General features: G+C 47.6%; 11 protein-coding genes across 11 annotated transcripts; 4 read left to right on the top strand and 7 right to left on the bottom strand.

The window, feature by feature from the left end:
• Window positions 1-3048: 3048 nt before the first annotated feature.
• Window positions 3049-3755, top strand: ASPWEDRAFT_88346 (uncharacterized protein; the record flags this gene model as incomplete). The annotated part of the gene is made up of 3 exons (XM_040839582.1): window positions 3049-3373; window positions 3420-3510; window positions 3560-3755. Coding segments are annotated over 3 exons (612 nt in total), but the record flags the coding sequence as incomplete, so codon positions are not given.
• Window positions 3756-5273: 1518 nt separating this feature from the next.
• Window positions 5274-5606, bottom strand: ASPWEDRAFT_122438 (uncharacterized protein; the record flags this gene model as incomplete). Its single annotated transcript, XM_040829160.1, has 1 exon — window positions 5274-5606. A coding segment is annotated over one exon (333 nt), but the record flags the coding sequence as incomplete, so codon positions are not given.
• Window positions 5607-6504: 898 nt separating this feature from the next.
• ASPWEDRAFT_33266 (uncharacterized protein) lies at window positions 6505-7119 on the bottom strand (the record flags this gene model as incomplete). The annotated part of the gene is made up of 1 exon (XM_040833750.1): window positions 6505-7119. One exon carries the CDS (start codon window positions 7117-7119, stop codon window positions 6505-6507), a length of 615 nt encoding a protein of 204 aa, XP_040683297.1.
• A 772-nt stretch (window positions 7120-7891) lies between these two features.
• Window positions 7892-8566, bottom strand: ASPWEDRAFT_177803 (uncharacterized protein; the record flags this gene model as incomplete). The annotated part of the gene is made up of 2 exons (XM_040831718.1): window positions 7892-8033; window positions 8088-8566. The coding sequence occupies 2 exons, from the start codon at window positions 8564-8566 to the stop codon at window positions 7892-7894; spliced, it is 621 nt and encodes a 206-aa protein (XP_040683296.1).
• Window positions 8567-8944: 378 nt separating this feature from the next.
• ASPWEDRAFT_188456 (uncharacterized protein) lies at window positions 8945-10338 on the top strand. Its single transcript, XM_040832229.1, has 2 exons — window positions 8945-9375; window positions 9463-10338. The coding sequence occupies exons 1-2, from the start codon at window positions 8950-8952 to the stop codon at window positions 10183-10185; spliced, it is 1149 nt and encodes a 382-aa protein (XP_040683295.1). The 5' UTR covers window positions 8945-8949; the 3' UTR covers window positions 10186-10338.
• A 432-nt stretch (window positions 10339-10770) lies between these two features.
• On the bottom strand, window positions 10771-11360 carry ASPWEDRAFT_177801 (uncharacterized protein; the record flags this gene model as incomplete). The annotated part of the gene is made up of 2 exons (XM_040831717.1): window positions 10771-11097; window positions 11148-11360. The coding sequence occupies 2 exons, from the start codon at window positions 11358-11360 to the stop codon at window positions 10771-10773; spliced, it is 540 nt and encodes a 179-aa protein (XP_040683294.1).
• A 1185-nt stretch (window positions 11361-12545) lies between these two features.
• Window positions 12546-12966, bottom strand: ASPWEDRAFT_46808 (uncharacterized protein; the record flags this gene model as incomplete). Its single annotated transcript, XM_040836847.1, has 1 exon — window positions 12546-12966. A coding segment is annotated over exon 1 (194 nt), but the record flags the coding sequence as incomplete, so codon positions are not given.
• A 939-nt stretch (window positions 12967-13905) lies between these two features.
• On the bottom strand, window positions 13906-14561 carry ASPWEDRAFT_46804 (uncharacterized protein; the record flags this gene model as incomplete). The annotated part of the gene is made up of 3 exons (XM_040836846.1): window positions 14513-14561; window positions 14102-14457; window positions 13906-14040 (listed from the first exon to the last, which is right to left on the bottom strand). Coding segments are annotated over exons 2-3 (225 nt in total), but the record flags the coding sequence as incomplete, so codon positions are not given.
• An 805-nt stretch (window positions 14562-15366) lies between these two features.
• ASPWEDRAFT_304194 (uncharacterized protein) lies at window positions 15367-16428 on the top strand. The gene is made up of 3 exons (XM_040833403.1): window positions 15367-15443; window positions 15496-15664; window positions 15715-16428. The coding sequence occupies exons 2-3, from the start codon at window positions 15511-15513 to the stop codon at window positions 16194-16196; spliced, it is 636 nt and encodes a 211-aa protein (XP_040683291.1). The 5' UTR covers window positions 15367-15443; window positions 15496-15510; the 3' UTR covers window positions 16197-16428.
• An 867-nt stretch (window positions 16429-17295) lies between these two features.
• Window positions 17296-18733, bottom strand: ASPWEDRAFT_304204 (uncharacterized protein). The gene is made up of 2 exons (XM_040833404.1): window positions 17893-18733; window positions 17296-17839 (listed from the first exon to the last, which is right to left on the bottom strand). The coding sequence occupies exons 1-2, from the start codon at window positions 18585-18587 to the stop codon at window positions 17455-17457; spliced, it is 1080 nt and encodes a 359-aa protein (XP_040683290.1). The 5' UTR covers window positions 18588-18733; the 3' UTR covers window positions 17296-17454.
• Window positions 18734-18942: 209 nt separating this feature from the next.
• Window positions 18943-19579, top strand: ASPWEDRAFT_73422 (uncharacterized protein; the record flags this gene model as incomplete). Its single annotated transcript, XM_040839327.1, has 2 exons — window positions 18943-19250; window positions 19301-19579. 2 exons carry the CDS (start codon window positions 18943-18945, stop codon window positions 19488-19490), a joined length of 498 nt encoding a protein of 165 aa, XP_040683289.1. The 3' UTR covers window positions 19491-19579.
• Between the last annotated feature and the right edge of the window lie 495 nt (window positions 19580-20074).

Here is a 20074-nt window from a genome sequence, read left to right as displayed (position 1 = left end):
CCCCCCACTTCTTGTTTGTGTGTTCATCACGGGACTAGGTGTCATCGGTGTATTATGGGTCTATGACCTCCATGTGCTAAGCTCAATATCCATTAAGAGTGGCCCTTATTATGATGATACAAAATTAGCTGACATAGGTTGTTCCGTAAGGAAAAGACAGCAGGGTCGAGATAGGGAAGAAAGGGATTGATGAAGAACATTACAGCAGCCCTCGCTCTCCTGGCTCCAATATGGACTCAGATAGCAGACATATCTGGGGTCCCCGGAGTGTCGGTTGGAGCTTTCTATGAAGGGGAAGTTGTTTTGCGTCACTCGATTGGATATCGTGATCTCGAGGAGAAATTACCTTCAACAAGTGACACAATATTCCCCATTGGCTCCTTGTCCAAAGCATTTACGGCAGCTATCTACGGTGGCCTTGTTGATGAAGGCTTCCTGGACTGGGAATCTGCAATTCGCGAGAATCTTCCGGATTTTCGCAGCACTTCGCCGCAGGTCGAACAAAATGCGAATGCCATCGACCTCCTGTCTCATAGGACGGGGATCATAGGGGGAGAGACGTTTTATTTCCATGATCAGCCCCTCCTAATTGACAGCAGTCTTACTGCAACATTCGGCGGTCTTCCATCTGTCTATCCGTTTAGGTCAACGATGCAGTACAACAACCTCGGCTATAGTTTGACGTCTAAATTAATGAGCCTGAAAACACACATGAACTACGGCGACCTACTCGAAACATACATAACCAAACCCTTGGGAATGAATCGAACTGGGGTTGAAGCTGACCGAAAGACGGCACCGAATACCGCCAAATTGTATATGGTTTCTGAGGATGGAACAGCGGTCAGAAATGCACGGCCACTTTACTTTGAGAACTCGCAAATGATTGCTTCGGGTGGAATTTGGAGCTCAATCGATGATCTTCTTGTCTTTTACCAGGAAGTTCTGAACGCGGCATCGCAGCAGCTTAGAGGAAACACCAGTGCGGAGAAAAACCAGTCGCCATTGAAACAACTGAAAACATTATTAACGGGTCATACCTTTTTCCCCAGCCAGCGTCGATCTTTGAACGAACAGACCTACGGTCTGGGATGGATCAGGACTCAACTGCCAGGCGAACTGGGCGCAATCGGCCTGAATCCGGGGCTGGTGAAAAATATGCCCATTGTTGGGCGCAGCTCGCCTTCACGCCTAACGATATACCACCAAGGCAATGTACCCGGTGCGACGTCAGCCGTTTATCTCTTCCCAGACAGTTCGAGTGGAGTGGTGGTTCTCGCAAACGCATACGGTCTATCCGATGTGCCTGATTGGATTGCTCAATCGATCATTGATGTCCTTTTCGAAGAGGACACAGATACTCCATATGTCCAGCTCGCGCATGAAGCCGTGTTTTCCTACCAGAAATGGTGCGCGAAAACCGTCAACGACTTGGCAGCATTACAGCGGCCCAATTCGGCTCCAGCAGCTCTAGATGGCTTTTCTGGGGTATATGAGAATGGCGCGAAGACATTTAAGCTTTTGGTTATTTTCGAAGATGGAAAGCTCAAACTTCAATTCCAAGGTCTCCCCGAGGAGGAATTCGATCTGAATCACTCCCACGATGACGTTTTCAGTTGGTTCATCTCCCCGCGTGGACAGAACGAGCGAGGACGAAATATTTTTGCGGCATCCCACTACCTGGTTCGATTCCAGCGAGATTCGATTACCAGAAAGGTGACTGGGCTGAGATGGGCCCACGATGGTAGTGAAAATGGGGAGCTGTTTGAAAGACGCCCGGCACTACGTCTATTTGCAAGCTCTGTCTCAACGCTTTCTGAGAATCTAGATACCAAAGCATTGTCTATTTCGCTTTCTGTTATTATAATGTCTGAACTGAGGTTGAAGTGGCAGGCGAATCAGTCTCAAGCTTTGACAATATTAAGTCGGAGTATCCAGAGTATTGCCACATCGGTGGTTCTCTACAGTCTTATTTACTAGGCTTTGGATGGTCTTAGGTTATCCATGCCCTAATAAAAATACCCGCTGAGTTGAGACTAGCACAATAGTAGATATTGATCAATGACAAACAATTCCATGGTTAAGCTGCGGCACTGGGAGTCGGCGGGATACATCCTGCGCAGTCCATAGGCGCCAGGTCCGAGGCTGAATGCTGCTTCTCATCTTCCTCAAGAATCTTCTTCCGCGGCCGCTGCCCCAATGCGTGCTGTTCGGCGTTTGCCTCGTCGAGCTTTTCTGCCCAATTCTTCGAGGGCGAGGAGTTCGTAGAGCTGTCGGACGGCGAGTCCATTTTTGCTGTGTGACATTGTGGGCCCAACAATAAAAATCAATATGCATATCTTGGAAGAAGAGTACATGTTTGCAGTGTAGTAGTCTGGCAAAAGAAACGGGTAGCTATCAAGTGCCGTTCAATGCTACGTCGAGTAGGATATTCTCAGCGGAAATAACCAGGACGTGAACTTGCTGTATTCACTGCCTCTTACAATTTGGAAGCTCAACAATATCTTCCAAAGAACAACAACGGATGCCATGGCTGGTGGTACTAATAAGTTCAGCCTTAGGCTTCATTATCTACGGTGTTTGCTTTTCAGCCGGTGAGTTGGTAACCAGTTGAATCGCCAATCGGCTTCCGGACATGTGGAGGCTTGCTAATTGAACAGATACAATTCATGCGAGCAGACCGTTATCTCTCTGTATGCATATGAGTTTCTTTTTTCTGGCACTCACGAGGCTGGTGCTTGACGTCTTGATGCCCGCAATCCGCATGGGTGTCCTGATAGAATCAACGTCCTGCTGCGCTGCGCCAACTTTGGCGGCACCGTGGAATTATACACGAATGGCTTCATGGGAGAACTGGCGGGGGTATTAGAGGTATAGATAAAACTTACTATTCTACGCACTGAACAGGGTGCTCGACTGCGAACCTATTCTTCCTACTATGTCGCCCCGTCATCAAATGCAGAGTTTGAGATACGCGCAATGGGTGATATATTCAGCTCGGAAAAGCCATATATGATCGTCAGCCATATGCCATGGCTTCGCGACTCGCAAAAGGCAAACATCGGCTTCATGCACGGTCCACAGGAACTCATCACAGACGTCCGAGGAAGCGAAGACGGGTTCACCCTCGATCAGCATGGATTACGCTTCATTCGTCATATTTTTAGCCCCTTCCATGTCGGCGACCTGAAAGAGGTGGCAAGGGTCTTTTACCTGGGGGCTGAGGCATTTCTGAAACACCATGCTGACGGCGGAGATCGTTCGTTGTTCTTCGATTATTGTATCCGGTCCAATAAGTCTGAACTTCAGTCCAAACTGGTTGACGTGGCAAATAGTTCGCTAGCGCTGCCTCCTGCTAGAGGCGTGCATATTGGTACATGACGCTTTCTGACAACATTTTCTTTTACTGGTGACGTTAGATCAAAGGCCGGCTGGTGCGTTAAAACGAGTCCGATTGTGGGAGGAAGATGAGGCAGATAGTCTTATTGAAGGCCGTGTTAGGATTCTCAAGTAACATTCCACTTTGTCTACGTTGTCGAACAGGGCTGATTATGTGAAGCATGTGGGTAACTTACGATCATCCAATTGAGGATTGCCCCTTGCCGAGTGCGATGGCAGCACCGTTCGACCAGAAAACCTTTTTGTCACATAGCAAGAACATTTATTGGAGAGACGTCTATCCTTTATATGATCCAGATGCAAAGTGGTATTATCTACGCAACGAGCGGCCTGATGAAATACTCATTCTCAAAATATTTTACTGATGACAAGGTCCCTGCTACATATATGTTTAGATAAACTTCCATTGTAACCCTGCAAGTGAATACTGATAATATCATACTAGGTAGTCCCCACACCTCTTTTGATTCTGAGAATAGAAGACTAGATGCTCAAACAAGGAGAGCTTCGAGCCGCCCGATCTAGCAATTAAAACACCAGTAATTTAATAGAATGACGGGAGGAGATTGGTACAGTATAATATGTCCATATATGCTTCAGCTGGCAGACCTCTATTACAATAGCATACATATCAGGTTGTGGACACAAGCAAGCCTACGGCACCGTCAGTGCCATTGAGCTGTGGTTAACAAGGGAGCAAACCATCCACCTGCGTCAATTTTAAAACCATGATAGACAAAGTAACGAGATTGAAATACCTAGTGATCCTTGTGTGGGTAGCCCATGTTGGGAAGGATTCGCCAAGCCATCATGGTGCGACCCAGAAGCGTCACCAGCCTGGTAATCATAGTTCAATTGACTATTAGTGGATTCATGAACTAATTATATAGCGGGATGCATGACTTATAAAGGGCTGATTAGTTAAGTTCGCAGCACATTCTTGAGCCAGCCAAGTTTTGATTTGCCCACTTTAGAAAGGTCCATCAGCATTGCGACGAGGAGGTACACTGTGCGATACTGACCGTCGCCCTGATGTAGGAAACAGTAGAAATATATGAATGTTTGGATGACCACACGTCCGTGGCCATCGTCGCTCTACTGGGTTGTGTTGTTTGAAGATCGAGCTCTTATTGAGATGGTTGGTTTAGCGTACCACGCGGAGTTCACTATCCTTATGTGGATTAGCGCACGTCGCGGAGTGAGCTAAACAATACGACATGGTTTTCTTTTTTTTTTAAACAATTACCATTGCATGCTTCACTGTACCACAAGCTCGAAATACAGCTTGCTACTGTAAAGTGAGATATTCCAGCCCAATCTAGTGTGTAGTGTTGTTAGACAGTCCGTTTAATTGACTACCCCCTTGCAGTAGAGCTTAATGAGTTCTCACCATTGTACATATTATAACCAGTTCACAGGGTAAAATAGGGAGCCGATGCTATATCTTCGTTCAGACGTGGAGACACCGCATATTTGGCCATTGTGGTAGCCCAGGTGAAAGCTGGGACATATTTGATATTAGAGCATAGGCTCATCGGGGACTCCCTATGGCATGAATCGTCTGAAGACGATCGACAGCTGGTATGGATCGGCCCGCGATTTTCTTCTGCACAAGCATTGGCTAGCTTGAAGTTGTGCTCCTCTTTCACTTTCTGAAGAAGGAGGTGATAGATCAGAACCATGATCGCCCCCAGACTCGTCCAAGCTCCGGTTACTGCCGCGGTGACTGTTGCCGAGACCGACCACGTTCCTTGACGGGCGGTATAAACACTGACGCATGTATTCACAAAACCGGTGGCAGAGTGGATGAGGGTGGGACTGTAAGAACTGTCAGTCCCCTGCACCTCTGCACGCAGTAATCACTAAAGGACAGCTCACATGAAAAGATGCTGGTTTGGCCAAAGGTAATTCGTCCTCCACTGCCACCATAACCAGATAGAGCCGGCCCCGCCCACGATGCAGCACGTGGCAGCGAGTCCTAACAATGGCATATTTTGAACCGAGTAGTAGACAGCAGAACTAACTGCATTCTGGGATGCCATAGCCTGCAAGGCTTCTGAGTCACGAAGCGGTGTGAATGTTCCAGGAAATACCAAGTATCCAGCCAGCAGTATCCACGCAAAGCCGCTTGCTAATATATTATGGAACCAGGGAACATTCTCCTGTTCCAGCAGCATATCATTGTAGCGGGACTGGAATATGGAATTTGCTGGGGGTCGGCCTTTCGCAGATGCTGTTTATGATCGCCAACTAGTACGCACAGCAGAACATGCCCTCTTGAGAGTTTCGATTTTGGGGATTTTCTGGTACCAGTACCGCTTATATCTAGCCCAGTGCATAGTAGTCACTCAACGGACGAAATGACGAGTGTATCCCAGCAGCTTAGTTTTATCCAGCAAAGAGAGGGGCAATCCAGGTCGCGTGGTCTTCTATTATACGTTTTAATCGACAGGCTGAGCGTTGGTTGTCTGGGTCGACTGAAAATTGATGCAATAGGCGAGGAAAGTGTAGCGAATGATCTTACACCTAGTTAGCAGCTGATCATGAATTTCTGCGCCTCAAAGGTGGGAACTACACCACCTGGGAAGGCAGGAGGTTTTGCTAAGAGAGGAATGCGCAGCTCACTAGTACGTGTAATGAACAGGCATGCAGTGGACGGCATTGGAATAGGAATAGCTAGGTTTTGTACCAAAATTTGGCCTCGCCTTGAAGTCAGATCCATTACCTTTTTCTATGACTGAATGCGTCGGTCGCAAACCAGCATGTGGGTAGTTCATTGTGATATTAAGCGCATATGGCTGTGAATTGGGCCGGACCAAACGTATTTCCTGGGAATAGAAGACCGGTACTCTTATCTCGATTCTGGAATAAAGATTTCTGCGTATTATAATATCTGCATTAGAGATTCTGGGATAGATACATGCTGACATGATTCGTCTCCAGCAGTCCTCTTTCCACCGTTCCATGTTTCACCTCGGCATTATTGGCGCCATGCATGTCTTTTTTTTTTCACGGTTGGGGCAATATGGAGCGGCGTTGGAAAAGACGAGAATTATCGATATCCGTATTACAGTACCATTTGAATAGAAGTCCCTAATCATCCTCTCATTGATTCTCGGAAAGTCCTTGTCCTGATACCCACCTCCCAAAGAAATGACGCACGCGTCCACTCCTGTCTCTGGCATTGCGTTGTATCAAAGGGTCACGTCGTCTGCCTCTTGCACCCGAAATCCATCGCGTCTTCATCAGGTGAAGGTGCTGTTGAAGAACCATTGCCCAGTCTAGGTCGGTTTCAATGCGGTCGACTCGAGCGTCCTGGGCACGCACCTTTGCAGCGATACCCGCCTTTGTAGACACGGCATTCTGTTGCCTGATTGAAAGAAAGGCCAGCAGTCTGCGCACATCACATTGGATTTGATAGAATGGCTCCAGGGCGTTGCACAAATGCAGATGAGCCATTTCAACTACCGGCAAGTTCTCGATCTGTTCGTGCCATGCCCTGGATATTAAACACGAGACAAAATGGAGGGAGCCTCGACACAGCCCTTCGATATAATCATTTTGGTCGTCGGCCTGTATAAATATGCCGTGGAAATCAACGGATGTCTCTTTCAGCTCCAATTTCAGGGCGACCACTCGAGCCAAGCGGCCATAGATCACATTCACAATTTTGACTATCTCTGCGCATTGATCGGAAATAGTGGTTGGAGTAAAATCCATTGCCGTTGAACGTTGAAGGACTAAGAATCGATAGGGTCGGTGTTAAACTGGTAAGGCGCGAGCTGCGTGTTAAGGTGCCTTTCAAGCACAATGAAATCCCCTCTCCAGAGATATATACTGTCCAGTATCAACTGTTAGTGGGGATTAGAACCATAAGCTACTAGATAGTTGAGAGGTCCCGCTACGTGATAATCATTCGTTGAAACCTGCAACAATATCTATTATAACCTGTGTATTAGTTATACATACGTCCTACAATATGCGAACCAAGTCAGCCAAGACGCGCATTTCGCCCAGGGCCGAGATGGATGTGTCGTCGGTGGCTGGAACTTTATTTCTGTGAATCGTCTTACCCCGCGAGGTACACTAAACCAATTTGGGGATAGTGAATCTCGCGTGGTAGACTAAGGTTGGTACCACTCTCTACATATTCCCAGGCGTTACTCCGCATTTGGAGTTATTTCGTCACCGTACAGTTGATTAAAGGTACTTGGCAGGATGAAGGTGTATAATGAAAAAAATACAGTAACAGCTTCCAGCCAGAGCCACTCGACCTAAGACGGACGGCAATGCAACCCATAACGTATACTAATCGAAAGAGTAGTCCAGAGGATCTTATATACCCAGTCCATATAGCATACCCAGTGTGGTAGATATCCCAATTCTATGGAGCGGGAAAAATACATAGATAGTATATATGTACACACAAAAAGGTAGCTATTAATGCAGTATCTTGATTACCAGACAGTGCCTACTTCCTCCGCGCGACAAACTACTGGCCATCAGTCGAGGACTGGTCAAGGGCCGTCCGACGACCTAGCTCTGCTCTTCCAATCTGCCAGCTCAGATCTTCTGCCTGTTCCCAGCGAATCCCCATCATGGAAGCGACCGGCGACCACATCTGCAGACGAAACCTAACCTAGTTAAAAAAAGACCACAAGGTGTTCTCGCATGTGGAGTAGACATACTGCTTGTACCAATGAGCTATTTCGTTGAACAGCCGTTCTTCCTCCTCCCGGGTGTGTCGTGGAAATGGTGAGGGCATCAGGCGCGCCACAGCGTTGCGTCGAGATGATCCCTGTAGCAGATTGAGAGTAAGTCCACTGGGTTGAGGCCCCTCTGTTAGAGTCTGATCCGCACGAGATTGCCATTGCTTGGATGTCGGTGTTGGTCCCTGGTGTGGGAAAATTAAGGGGTGTTGAGGACGCGCCGGATGGTGAGGAGTCTTTCCGTTGATTGGGGTGAGCTCGAGCTCCTGTTTTAATCTCTTGGCGGCCAATATTGTAGGTCCCTCATTGATAGGAGACCTCGCGCGCTTGCGTGGATTGCTTTTCATCATTGATCGCGGAGACAAATCAATCATGTCGACCGGCATAGTGGAGCCAATGGCATGTTCGTAAGCGGCAGTAGGGGTGGACGGGCGCGAGGGAGGCACCCTGTTCTCCATGATCGATATCAAGAGCTACCTGTAGCTACTAACTGTCAAGTGTAGAACGTAAGATAGTTCAGATGGTGGTTGATCAAAGCAGATATGTACAGTGCAGTAGGTTTCTTCGGCTTTATAGAGATTACCAGGTGATTTGATCCATGGAACATAGAATCCATCACTTCATGTATCTGCTATCATTAACGTGATGCGAGACAGATCCAAGGATACGTTGTACATAGCTCGCCCTCGCCACCATCACATCCCTCCAATGCACACCAGTTTAGAACTTCCTGGAAAGCAACAGCACAATTCTTTCCAGAGAAGCCAGGGAATCTAGTACCCACTGAAATGGCTTTCCTCCAACTGATTCTGGAGGATGGTGATCACAGACTGCCAGGGATATGGCCGCACATATTACGGCGTTGGTACCTTTCCGCCCGGTGTATTTATTCAGCGCCTCAGGGATCAAAAGGGTCTTCACCTATTCAACACTCCCCCAAATCTTCTTGCTCTTCATTTCCCTGTGTACCAACATGGCAGCAACTGGGCAATTTGAGACCCATCATAACCAGCATGGTGTTCATTTTGCAACCGGAAATACCAATGATCTATACAGAACTCTCCGCGTACCAAGTGATGGTGGCCCGCGACATCCCCCCGCAGCCCTAGACCCTATTGCTGCAACTACAGCTACAGGGTTGAAAAAGCGACGAGCACGAATACTAAGCGGCATTGTCCTTCTAGCAGGAGCATTGGCAACTGCAGTATTGGCAATCATATTGTTGGCCAATCCATCGGTGAAACAAGGCGGGATAGCAAGCATCTCCGTAAGTGAAGCAGGGCACTAAACTGGGATGCTGTTATACTGATGATCCCCATCAATGCCTTGGATAGATGCTGACAATTGTATATAGATGGATTGGGGTCACCTGGCCACTAACGTTGAGCAACGAGGGTTGCCTTTTCCACCCGATACGCCCGACATACCGGGGACGGTAGAAAGCGCTGCCCAGGACGGTGTGACTGCTGTGGAGACACAGGGAATCGCAGTGGCCTCTGCGGTGACAAGTGCCGCCGAGTCCATTGCCACAGCCGCGCCACATCTCCCGTTGGGTCTCGCAGGGGTCGACTTGCCCAACCAATTGTCCATCGGCACTCGGATGATGTGCGTCCAGTACCCATCAGACCACCAAAAATGCCATCAGCTTCCCATAGACTTCAGTCAGATCTTCCCTGACCCCCAGCTACCACTCCTCGGGGACACCATCCGGTCTTTCGAACGCCTTGGAGAGATGGTCGTAACTAAAGTCATGGGGGCTGCTCAGCATGCCGTGGAGGCCGGGCTCGCGCTGGCCGTGGTGGACATGCTTACAGCGCTTTTTTTGATACGGCCCTCATGGGCGCAATACCGTTGGGTGAAGTGGACCATACTTGTTTTATTGAGTATAGCTTGCTTGGCGTGCTTCCTGGTCTCCACGGGCATTATCTTTGTTCTCCAGGCCAAGCTTGGGGATTTGCCCACGAACACTCCCTTTGTTGGATCTGTTCATTCTGGCGCGGCCGGACGGTACAGCCTGGGAGCAACCTGTTGTGCGGTGGTCATGTTTGGGTGCAACCTCGCCCTTGCCGCACTCTGAATCATTGGCCAGGATGCGCATTTATCTTGGCAGCGCAGTCTGTTTCAAAGCTGTGAACATCTGACAGCCCGACGCCAATCTGATCCATATACGGAAGGAGATTGTCTGAGAAAGTGAAGATCAGTTCTGCCTGGTTAGCAAAAGTACATCGGGAATGGATTGTTGCCATGATATTGAGTTTACGTAGCGTTTTCGATATATTCAACTGTTCTACAATACGGCGCAGTCAAAGTATAATACACTGATAGCTATTGGCACATAACACGGCATTAGGTCCTCTGCTTGGTAGCAGAGAAATAGACGTTTACAAGTTCAAGCTCGGTGAACCTTATATTACAGGGCGAAGTTGGATATATACGGAACCCTGCTTTACTTCACAAATTAATGGTTTCAAAACAGACAGAATGGCATGAAACCACTAGATTCCCGGGACGTAATTATCAAATCTCTAGACGTCTTGACTGATTCTTTCTTTTTTTTGGAAACAGCCAGCTGAAGCCATCTTGATACCACCTATCCATGATCGACATCTTGGATAGCTTTGACTATGAAAAAGAAAATAATGCCGCCAGACAGTCATGGACACTACAGCGGTATCTTCTGCTCCAAGCTTTGCTCCTTGTCTATGCCATTCTCGAAAAGAGTATCCAAAAATCCCGTGTCCGAGGCAAACGCGAACGTGTACGGTGCATCCATCTCATTCTGTAGGTCAGCTCTGGCTGTCTGGCCCTGTTGGTCTTCCTGATTCAAGATGTTGCCCGGGAAGAAAGTTTCCGTCTGACACGGGTCGGCGCCTGTCCCTGGCGGTGGTATCTGTATCGAAGGTCCTGGAGCTGCCGTTCTGGTAGGGTCCTGTGTGGATGCTGTGAAGTCCTTCGGACCTAGTCGTTCTGCCATGGGGAAATAGTGTAGCTAGAGCCTCCATTAACTGTAATGAAAATCACCAAGCAAATGCGACCTACTAATTGTTTTCGCGATGGTGGCCACTGAGTTGAATTCTGGTACTCTGTAACCTCTCCGCGACTGTCCTGAATGATCAGGTATGCTTTAGCTCCGAACAGGCAGCCATAGTCATGGGTGGATTGGACCAGCCGGTCTCTCCGCCGCTTCTCTCGCTCCCGGGCGTTTTTGTTGATTCTTTGTTGTCCGGATGCCCGCACGCGCCGTGAAGTCATCACGAGATTGCAGACGTCGCTGAGACCCTGTATGTGATTTGATCATTCCCGGTTTCAGGGAGTGATTGCTACATATATGAGTACCGCCACTACTCTAGACAAAATAGTATCTAACAAAGGGGCGCACTTTTCATGACGACCCGGGCTACTGTTTCAGATGTGATCTTGAGTGTGGTTTCGCACAGCACCCGGAGCACAGAGAGGGCCAGGGCTTCTCGTGGCAGAGCCTTTAGTACCTGATGGCTTCGGTGCACGAAATTATGCCATGAATCAAGTGTGTTCTAGTGTCATTTTGATTTCGGCCTTGAGCGCAGTACGTAACTAAACAATATCATAATCTAGGCAGGTTAGTATCTCAAGGGGTACAGCAAATTCACCACATACTTCCCATGAGAGTGCTGTGATTCTCCAAAATAGAGTGTGTCATAAGACAACGTAAATTCCTCTCTCGTCTATTGGCATTGGATTTAGATAACCTAGCAATCTGGAGAGTTGGTTCGTTGGCATCAAAGCGAATTGCAGGGCCAGCTTAATTGACCCTTATTTAGAAGGCCGGGTCTATAATCCTATTCGCGAGTTGATGGAAACATATTCTCAGTCATAAAGTGACCCCACAGTAATTGGCCTTAAGGCAGGATCCGCTCCACTACTTATCTATAGCGTATGGCCCTCGGCGTTCTTTAACTCCCTCCTTTCCTGCCCGGCGTTACACCCATCAGTCTCCGCTTTGGCTTCTCTTCTAGACCACTCCCACAAGCATAGTCAACAGCTATAAGGCTAGATAAAAGTATCCATGTTGGTCTGTATGGTCCAAAAGTGAATGACCTATAAATGAACTAGCATCCTCACTGTCGCGCCGAGAAATATCGTAAAAGGAGGGCAGTATCGTAGCCAAGCCGGCCAGGCACCGTAGTGAACCACTGCATATCGATCTATATGGGAATAGAATGGCGACGGTGATGGCCAAAAGGCGAGGGTGGGTTAATGAATATAAAACGACAACAGATGTAGGGTTCGTGCGTATGTAGAATGCCAGATTTACACCAAATATTCAATTCAAGTTCAGATACAATAGATACATTATACGATCAAGTTTGAAGACTGCAGACACCTCTCTAGTAGATGCAGCATGGCACATTTAGCAGTCACATGCGTCCAGCATGTGCGGTACCAACTTTCTCACTCCCCTTTGCTAGCTGCTTTTCGTCAACGCTAGCTACCTGATTCCACTTGGGTTCCAGGGTTCCACTCGGGTATCACTAGGTACCAGGAGCCATGTCAGGTTCCGGAGCACTCTCCTCCTCGAGTGCTACCAACCGCAGATTAAAGCCTATGGCCAGGCATGAGCATGCAACCAACTGAAAACCAAGAAAGTAAGCCGCACGTTGATTCTCCGATCGTTCTGCGTACCACAGCAGACAACCGAGGAGAAACGTGCCGACCGCCACGCACAGCATGCAGAATGGAATCATTGCTGATGCCAGTCTGCTGTGCGTTTGAGGGTCAGAATATGCTAGTTTCCAGGAGAGCAGTGCATCCCACACAATAGAAGCAAAGGCATAGACCACGGCACTGCCAAGCAATACTTCTACTGCGTCCAAGCGGTGGGTCAAAGGGGCCACGCAAAGTTGGTGCGCAGTCAAGACAGCAAGCGCGAGAACTCCGACAGCTAGCCCGATATAATTGATAGTATGATGCAGGTGCTGGGGTCCTCGATATGCAGTGGGCTCAGAGGAATTCGGCGATAGTATTTCCCGAGGAGCTAAATATGACCAGAGTAAACTTTTTGCGCAGCAGCAAGATGGAACTGACCGCCGTTGGGTATTTACATACCCAGTGAGCCACTCTGCGCTTGCAAGCCTATATCCGGCATACCAGGTTGCTTAATACCAATATCAGTCTTTCTCGTACGTTTTGTATCGGGCATTTTGAATGTAAGGTGTTGCGTTCTAGCTGAGCTTATTTACCCAAAGAGATGGATGGTCCGTATTGGAACGATTCAATCCAGCAGTTCCGGGGTTGGTTGAGAGTCGACATATGTTTTCAACAGGACCATCGCGGGATTTTATATGCAGCAGGAAGCGAGGCCTTCTCTAACTCAGCTTTATCGCCAGTAGGTGGGCGCCACTGGCAATACGCAAAGTCTTCCAGGCATACTCCACTATCCAGCTCTGAGTACAAACAGACACTAATTATGATCCATACAAGAGCGTAGACCCACCAAAATCCAATTTCTGACCCGTGGCTCCCCCCCCCTTCAACCGGGCTGCTTGGGAAAGTGGCTCGTTTGGATCTTGCTGAGATGTAATTCACCGTTCGTGCGTTTACTAAACCATGGACATGCCATTACATATACATAGTACACTACGTAATAATACAGAATCTTGGCTAAGTCAAAGGATTTATCGTAATGAACGACTACGATGCAAACCAAAATCCTGGAATGTTGTACTCTCCTCCCATCGACAGGCAGTTTCAGAAAATGTTACGGATTGTGTACAAGGGTAATGTAGGGACATAGTCAGGATTCTCATTTCACTATGGTTGTACTTTCCTCTATCGCAGAACCTGAATGGTCTGCACGCAGCCGATCGATAATGCGCACTCGGCGAGACGCTGTGGTGGGTGCCAGGATATCCTTTTGAGCCTTTTGCCATTTGGGTCGAGCGCACGATAGCATCTACTTGGACTTAGTTTATACTCCTTGTATTGGCTAGCAGAGCCGGATCAGTCTTCCATACCACTTGCCTGTCAAACCTATCAAACAGACCGCGGTCTCTTGATTTGAAGACATGTGTTTGGTCAGTTGAGCCGATAATAATCCAAAGGTCGACCCCAAGCCGGCTCAACTCTTCACACTTTTTAAAGATAGTCTTCCTCCGCCGAGCCGCATTCCGGTGGTAGCCAGCGGTCTTCCGCTCTGTACCCATAGTGATGCCGATAGAATAGAATAGATGTGATAGGGGTAGATGAGGGTAACCCGCAAAGATGTGATTCTTGCCGCCCGATCTGGGAAGTAAAACACCCGTAATATATGCTTGAGCTGGCAGACCTCTATTACAGTAGCATACATATCAAGCTGTGGACACTGGCGGGTCTACGGCACCGTCAGTACCATTGAACTGTGGTTTACAATGGAGCAAACCATTCACCTGCGTCAATTTCAAAACCACGATAGACAAATTAACGAGATTGAGATGCCTAGTGACCCTTGTGTGGTGTGGATTGAGCCAGAGAACAATGTCTCTGGTGGACCCTACCCCGCGAGGTACGCTAGCCCATGTTGGGAATGATTCGCCAAGCCATCGTGGTGCGACCCATAAGTGTCACCAGCCTGGTAACCATACGGAGTAGTTCATATCATTGATCATTAGTCGATTCATGAACTAATAAATCGCTGGATGCATGGCTTATACGGGGCCAATTAGTTAAGTTAGCAGCACGTTCTTGAGCCAGCCAAGTTTTGCTTTGTCCACGTCAGAAAGGTCCATCAGCATTGCGACGGCGAGGTACACTGTGCGGTACTAAACAGCGCCTTGACGTAGGAAACAGTAGAAATATATGGAGCGTATGGATGACCACAAATTCGCGTCCGTGGCCATCGTCGCTCTGCCGGGGTGTGTTTGAAGATCAAGCTCCCATTGAGATGGTCGGTTTAGCGTACCACGCGGAGTTCACTATCCTTATACGGATTAGCGCACGTCGCGGTGTAAACACATGTTTTCCACAATCTTGCCACCGTAGATCTGAAGACTGTTCGTTAGCGAGAGATATTTCCGCAGCATTAGGAATGGACCCAGTCCAACCTAGCGAACCGCATTTTGAACATAATCCGGATGCCATAAATGAAGAATCATACGTCTCCAGAACCGGAAAGCTCTTCAGATACTACCACCGATGTTACGCAATTTAGAGCACTTCTTTATATTCACTCGATCGTCTATAATCCGAATAATTGAAGACTGTGCTTGGATGGCCGTTTGATGTGCTTTTGCGTCCACCAGATCCCGATAGCGATTTCTCAGTGTGACAGCACCCGTGGTGCAAGGAGACGTCGAGTGTTTACCCCAGTGAGTCTGGTCAGTAGGTATTGGACATTGTCAGAAAAGACTGGCGTCACTAATTGAGTTGATAGAATCACGCAGCAAGGATGCCCGATAGACAGCAGAGAACAGCATCTCGAAGACACATTGCGCGCACACTCCCCTATCGCAACCATTCACCGTCCTTGGCGGTCGTTATACCAAAAGCCAAGCGGAACACTCCAGGATCACACATAACCAGCCATGTTGGCAACAGTCCAGGTGTGGTTGATACTAGAGCCATTGCATGCGCTTCTAATCAAGCAAAGTAGACAATCCAATTGTGATACCGGACGACTCGGTTTCAAAACGCGCAACGATAGCATCACCCCACTCGACTCTTCTGCGCGTCAAAGATATCCCGCACGAAAGCAGTGGACTTACCTGCCCCATTTGCTGGGAGAACACTGTTGATGGCCTTGTTGCAGTTGGATGTGGCCATGTGTGTCATCAACAGTGCTTCAGTCAATATATCCGTCAGTATTTCGAGTCGCGCCTGTTGGCTTCGGGAAAGATACAGATCCCGTGTCCATTGTGCCGAGCCGATTGTATTGGGCGGCTGGAGCGATGTCAATTCCACCAACCGTTGCATTTTGTCGTAGTAGCTTATAGCGTAGCTGTGGGCCGAGCAAAGTACCGTCTTCCGTCTTCCGTCTCTTCCACAGCAGTCCTGGCTCTTCCTGAAGCAAATCTAAGCATGATGACCTTGGCGGCAGTTGTCCTCCTGCTGTGTTCATCCCGATCCATTACTTAAATCATTTCACTAATCCTTTTGTTGATCAGTCCATTACCCCGTAAAAGCCATATCGGTTTCTTGACGACTCGACTACCTCGTCAATATGGGCTTGGAAAGGGACCTTTAATGTATCAGCGCTGATAGCGGCAAACACAGCGCGTTACTGCCTAGAGGGGTGCCATTTGAGAGTAAGGATAATTTTGGTGTGTGCGCGCCTAAAGTTGCTTCCCAATCAATGAAGTCCCGAAACACATGCTACATAGTCGGCTAGGCTCAGTGACTCTAACCTTATAGTTGGGCGCTTCCATTCGTAGCTTTTCATCTCCACGACATGTTCTATTTATCAAAATCCTTGAAAGACATGACTAAACACAAAATTGGGGGAAGAGCAGCAGCATATCGTTAAATTACACAATCTTAGTTGCAAGACACCACACAATTTTCTTTATCATGTCACGTGATCCAAACGGAGGCGGGGTAAATGTTTCAGCAAAGTGTCCCGAGCTCGGATTCTTGTCAGTACACCAAAGTTCAAAGGAATCAACAGATAATTTCCCTCTCTGGTGAGTAGTGAAAGTCTAATGCCTGGAGTTCTTTTTGTCGCTGACCGACTCTGGCCGAGCAATAGAACCCAGAGCTTGCGGTGGCGCAGGTGCATGCTATTCCTCGATTTTTCATGTGGGGCGTCCTATGGAAGGTATTGAAGAAACTCAAGCTTATTTGACTGAAGGAACGAAACTATAAACATGAGCGGGTCCAGTGGCAATGGAATCACCCAGCAAGATTTAGAACCCATCGAACGTACGGTTGTAGAGGAGATCAACAGCTGGATGTTGGCAAATCCCAATGCAGAATGGAAACAATCTTCACGGCTCCGGCTTGTAGAACAATGTTCGGATGCAGCATTACGAAAAATATTACAGAAGCTTACGGAGGTCTGTCTTATTGCCGTATTCATTCGCGCATTCCTGCTGATTGTTACAGAACTATAGCGTCGTTTATTTTCGGACGGCTCATTCAGGCTGGGTCTTGACGGACGGAGAGCTAGTTCTGATTTCCCCGAGCGATAGTTGCCTAATTAAAGATGATGCTGAAGATAGAAGCTATCCCCTGAGCTATGGGTCAAAAGTGTGCTTCTCTAAGAAGGTCAGCGTGGAAGTGAAGGGAGATTTAGTCTATTTCGTTTGGAAGGTCAAGAAGACAAATGTTTGACAGTAAATTCGCTACTGTATTCAAAGCTATTTAGGGAGAAATAAGGATATTCTGTCCAGCCACTTTAGCCCGTAGACTCTGGTTCAACGAACTCGAAGTCATATAAATCAAGCACCGGACCAAGGACCTCGTCAAAGTCTGACAAATGGAGATCCCAGTCAACGTGACTCCCCTCAGGCCCCGAAGATTCAGGGGTTGACGATTCGCATGAGCCTCTAGTATCACGGGAGTGTCGTCGTTTCCTGGAGCGGTTTGGTTCCCTGTCCCCCTGTTTGGCGGTTGGCGGATTTGGGCTTCCGGGAACCCAGATCAATCCAGCATGATAATCAAGAAGAGTTTGAGCTATCCGATTCGCATTCGATTTTACTGATTGCTCACTGATTTTCAATTTTTGTAAATGCTCTATAGACGATTGAAGGTCTTTCTCTCTGAGACCTCCAACGTCCCAACTGGGAACTATCAGCTGAGTAGAATTATGATGTGGAACAGCCAAGAGACTTACATAGTGTCCGGGATAGACGGAAAGAACAATGCACCATAATCTTCCCCATCTCCAGAGCCATCTCTCAGTCTGTGGCAAAACCCCTTGTGTCTTTGTCCGCGTCGAATTATATCCCCATACTCATTGTAGTTTTCTTTAGGCAGTCCGACTCGAGTGAGGAATTTCTTGACGTTGGAGTCGTAAACCCGATCATTGGATGCCATTGGAAATGCTCGCCGAAAGAGGTTGTAGGCCGAAAGAGCCACGAATCTGCGAAGAATACGTTGCTCTTCAATATTGGCTTCTAGTTGCGCTGCTCCTTCGAGGAAAGTTCGAGCTCTATTCTGGGTTTCGAGACCACTATACTTTGGCAATGTTTTGGCGATATTCTCCCAGAACTGAAGGGGATCCTTCTCAAATTCACTGAACCGAGCCTGGAGGCTTGGAAGTACTTCGAGTTGATCTATTCGACAGACTCTAGAGCAGTTCGTTTGAGAGCTGGACGTAGTTGTAGTGAAAGCTTTCCGTAAAGGGAGATACAGCTTTCGAAAGAATTCGCGATCTTCGTTTTTCTCAAAAGAACCGAAGGGCTGAGTCGGTGGAAGCTTGCGTAAAACGTTCATCACCTCACCATTGGTCAAAGGCTGTTGAGTGCTTTTGCTAGTCCTTTCCCTGGTGACGGAAGAGGGCATAGGCCGTTTCTTTCGAGGGGTCATCTTAAAAAAGAGTGTTGTAAAATTGATGTAGTTTGATGGAAAGAATTCCTTTAGACGATGCGATTATCAGTGCGCATAACATGACTATTCCAAGAGTGATGTGTTGTCCGCCGCGCGATGAGCAACACGTCGGTTTTGGAATAGTCTGCTTAGCCACGACAAGATCAGTTGCTCCCACTGGTCAATATTTGCTGCACGGGCTCAAATACATGTGCCCACGCGTCCTGCATGCTGGAATAGAAATTAAAGATGTCGTCATTTACAATTATGACCGACTTGGACTAGCATTTAAAGACAAATCCTTCTCGGTCAACATTACGATCCATCTTTTTTGGAAATTTTTCTCTCAGTCAATATGGATGATGGTCTGGACTACGTCGATTTTGCTGTTCAAAGAGCCCTTAAAGTTCAGAAACACCTGTGTATGAATACAGACAAAAATAATATTCCCTCTGTACTCACGTTCTTTGACCGCTGTGGGTTCTATCAATCCTTGGATCGAAAAAGGTATGAAGATGCGAAATCATCTTTTATATTCTGTGGCTTGATATTTGAGGCCTACATGCTTGTCATCCAAAGAGGCGAAGTCATAGAGCCAGGGACACTCTACTGTTTGGAGCTCTCTTCGCAAGCTGTTGACAGTATGGTATCTGTTATAAAAAAGTGAGTTTCTGGAGCTCGCTTGCAAGGATCAATAATTGACAGTCGCCCAGCCCAAATAACAACTCCAATCTCGGTAATCTTTGGCTCAAATTACGGGAGCTGCAACTTGACTTCAAGGTGACGGCTTGCGAGAAGCTCGGGGCAGTATTCAATAAGCAGCTTGCCGCCAAGATCGAAATGCAATTATTCTATTTGGAAGATATTGTAAAGGCGGTTGACAAATACTACGCGCTGTCTTAGCTAAGGTTATCTCGCTTCGAACCTGATTTGCTCAGTTGTTACACCCGTTTCCCAAAGTACAACCGTATCAGAGGAGATTGAAGGAGAGGGAGGGGGATAGGGGAGGAATTCGCGGTAATTTTAAATGTGTTCACTTGAATGATATTGTCAACGCTTTATATGATTGAGATATACAGCCGTTGGGGCCGCGATTGAAGAGACGTAGTCTGGACAAAGCTGTAGTTTTAATCCGTACAACCGCCTATTGCATAGTCGGAGAAATCGTATCCGTAAAGGCAACTATTTATGACTACTCGATACTTTCTGGTTCTGTTCTTCTGATACTTTTGACCTACGGCTACGATATTATAAGATGCTTCTGCAAAACCGGTGCACAAAATCTATTCTCTTTAATCTTTTCTCACCATCCTAGTTAGTACAGGATATGCGTACATTTTTCCACAATGAAAGCTTAGGTACTAGTTTACCTACAGGGCTAACTACAGTCTTATCTCCATACGGACTAGCGTATGACCAAATGAGAAAGCACGATAGCTAGGGTTCAACGGTACCAGTCTGGTAACACAAACTCCCCGCTTGCCACT

This window comes from Aspergillus wentii (genome assembly GCF_001890725.1).
Source record: "Aspergillus wentii DTO 134E9 unplaced genomic scaffold ASPWEscaffold_11, whole genome shotgun sequence".
Taxonomy (NCBI): domain Eukaryota; kingdom Fungi; phylum Ascomycota; class Eurotiomycetes; order Eurotiales; family Aspergillaceae; genus Aspergillus; species Aspergillus wentii.
This window is presented reverse-complemented; position numbering and strand designations above follow the sequence as displayed.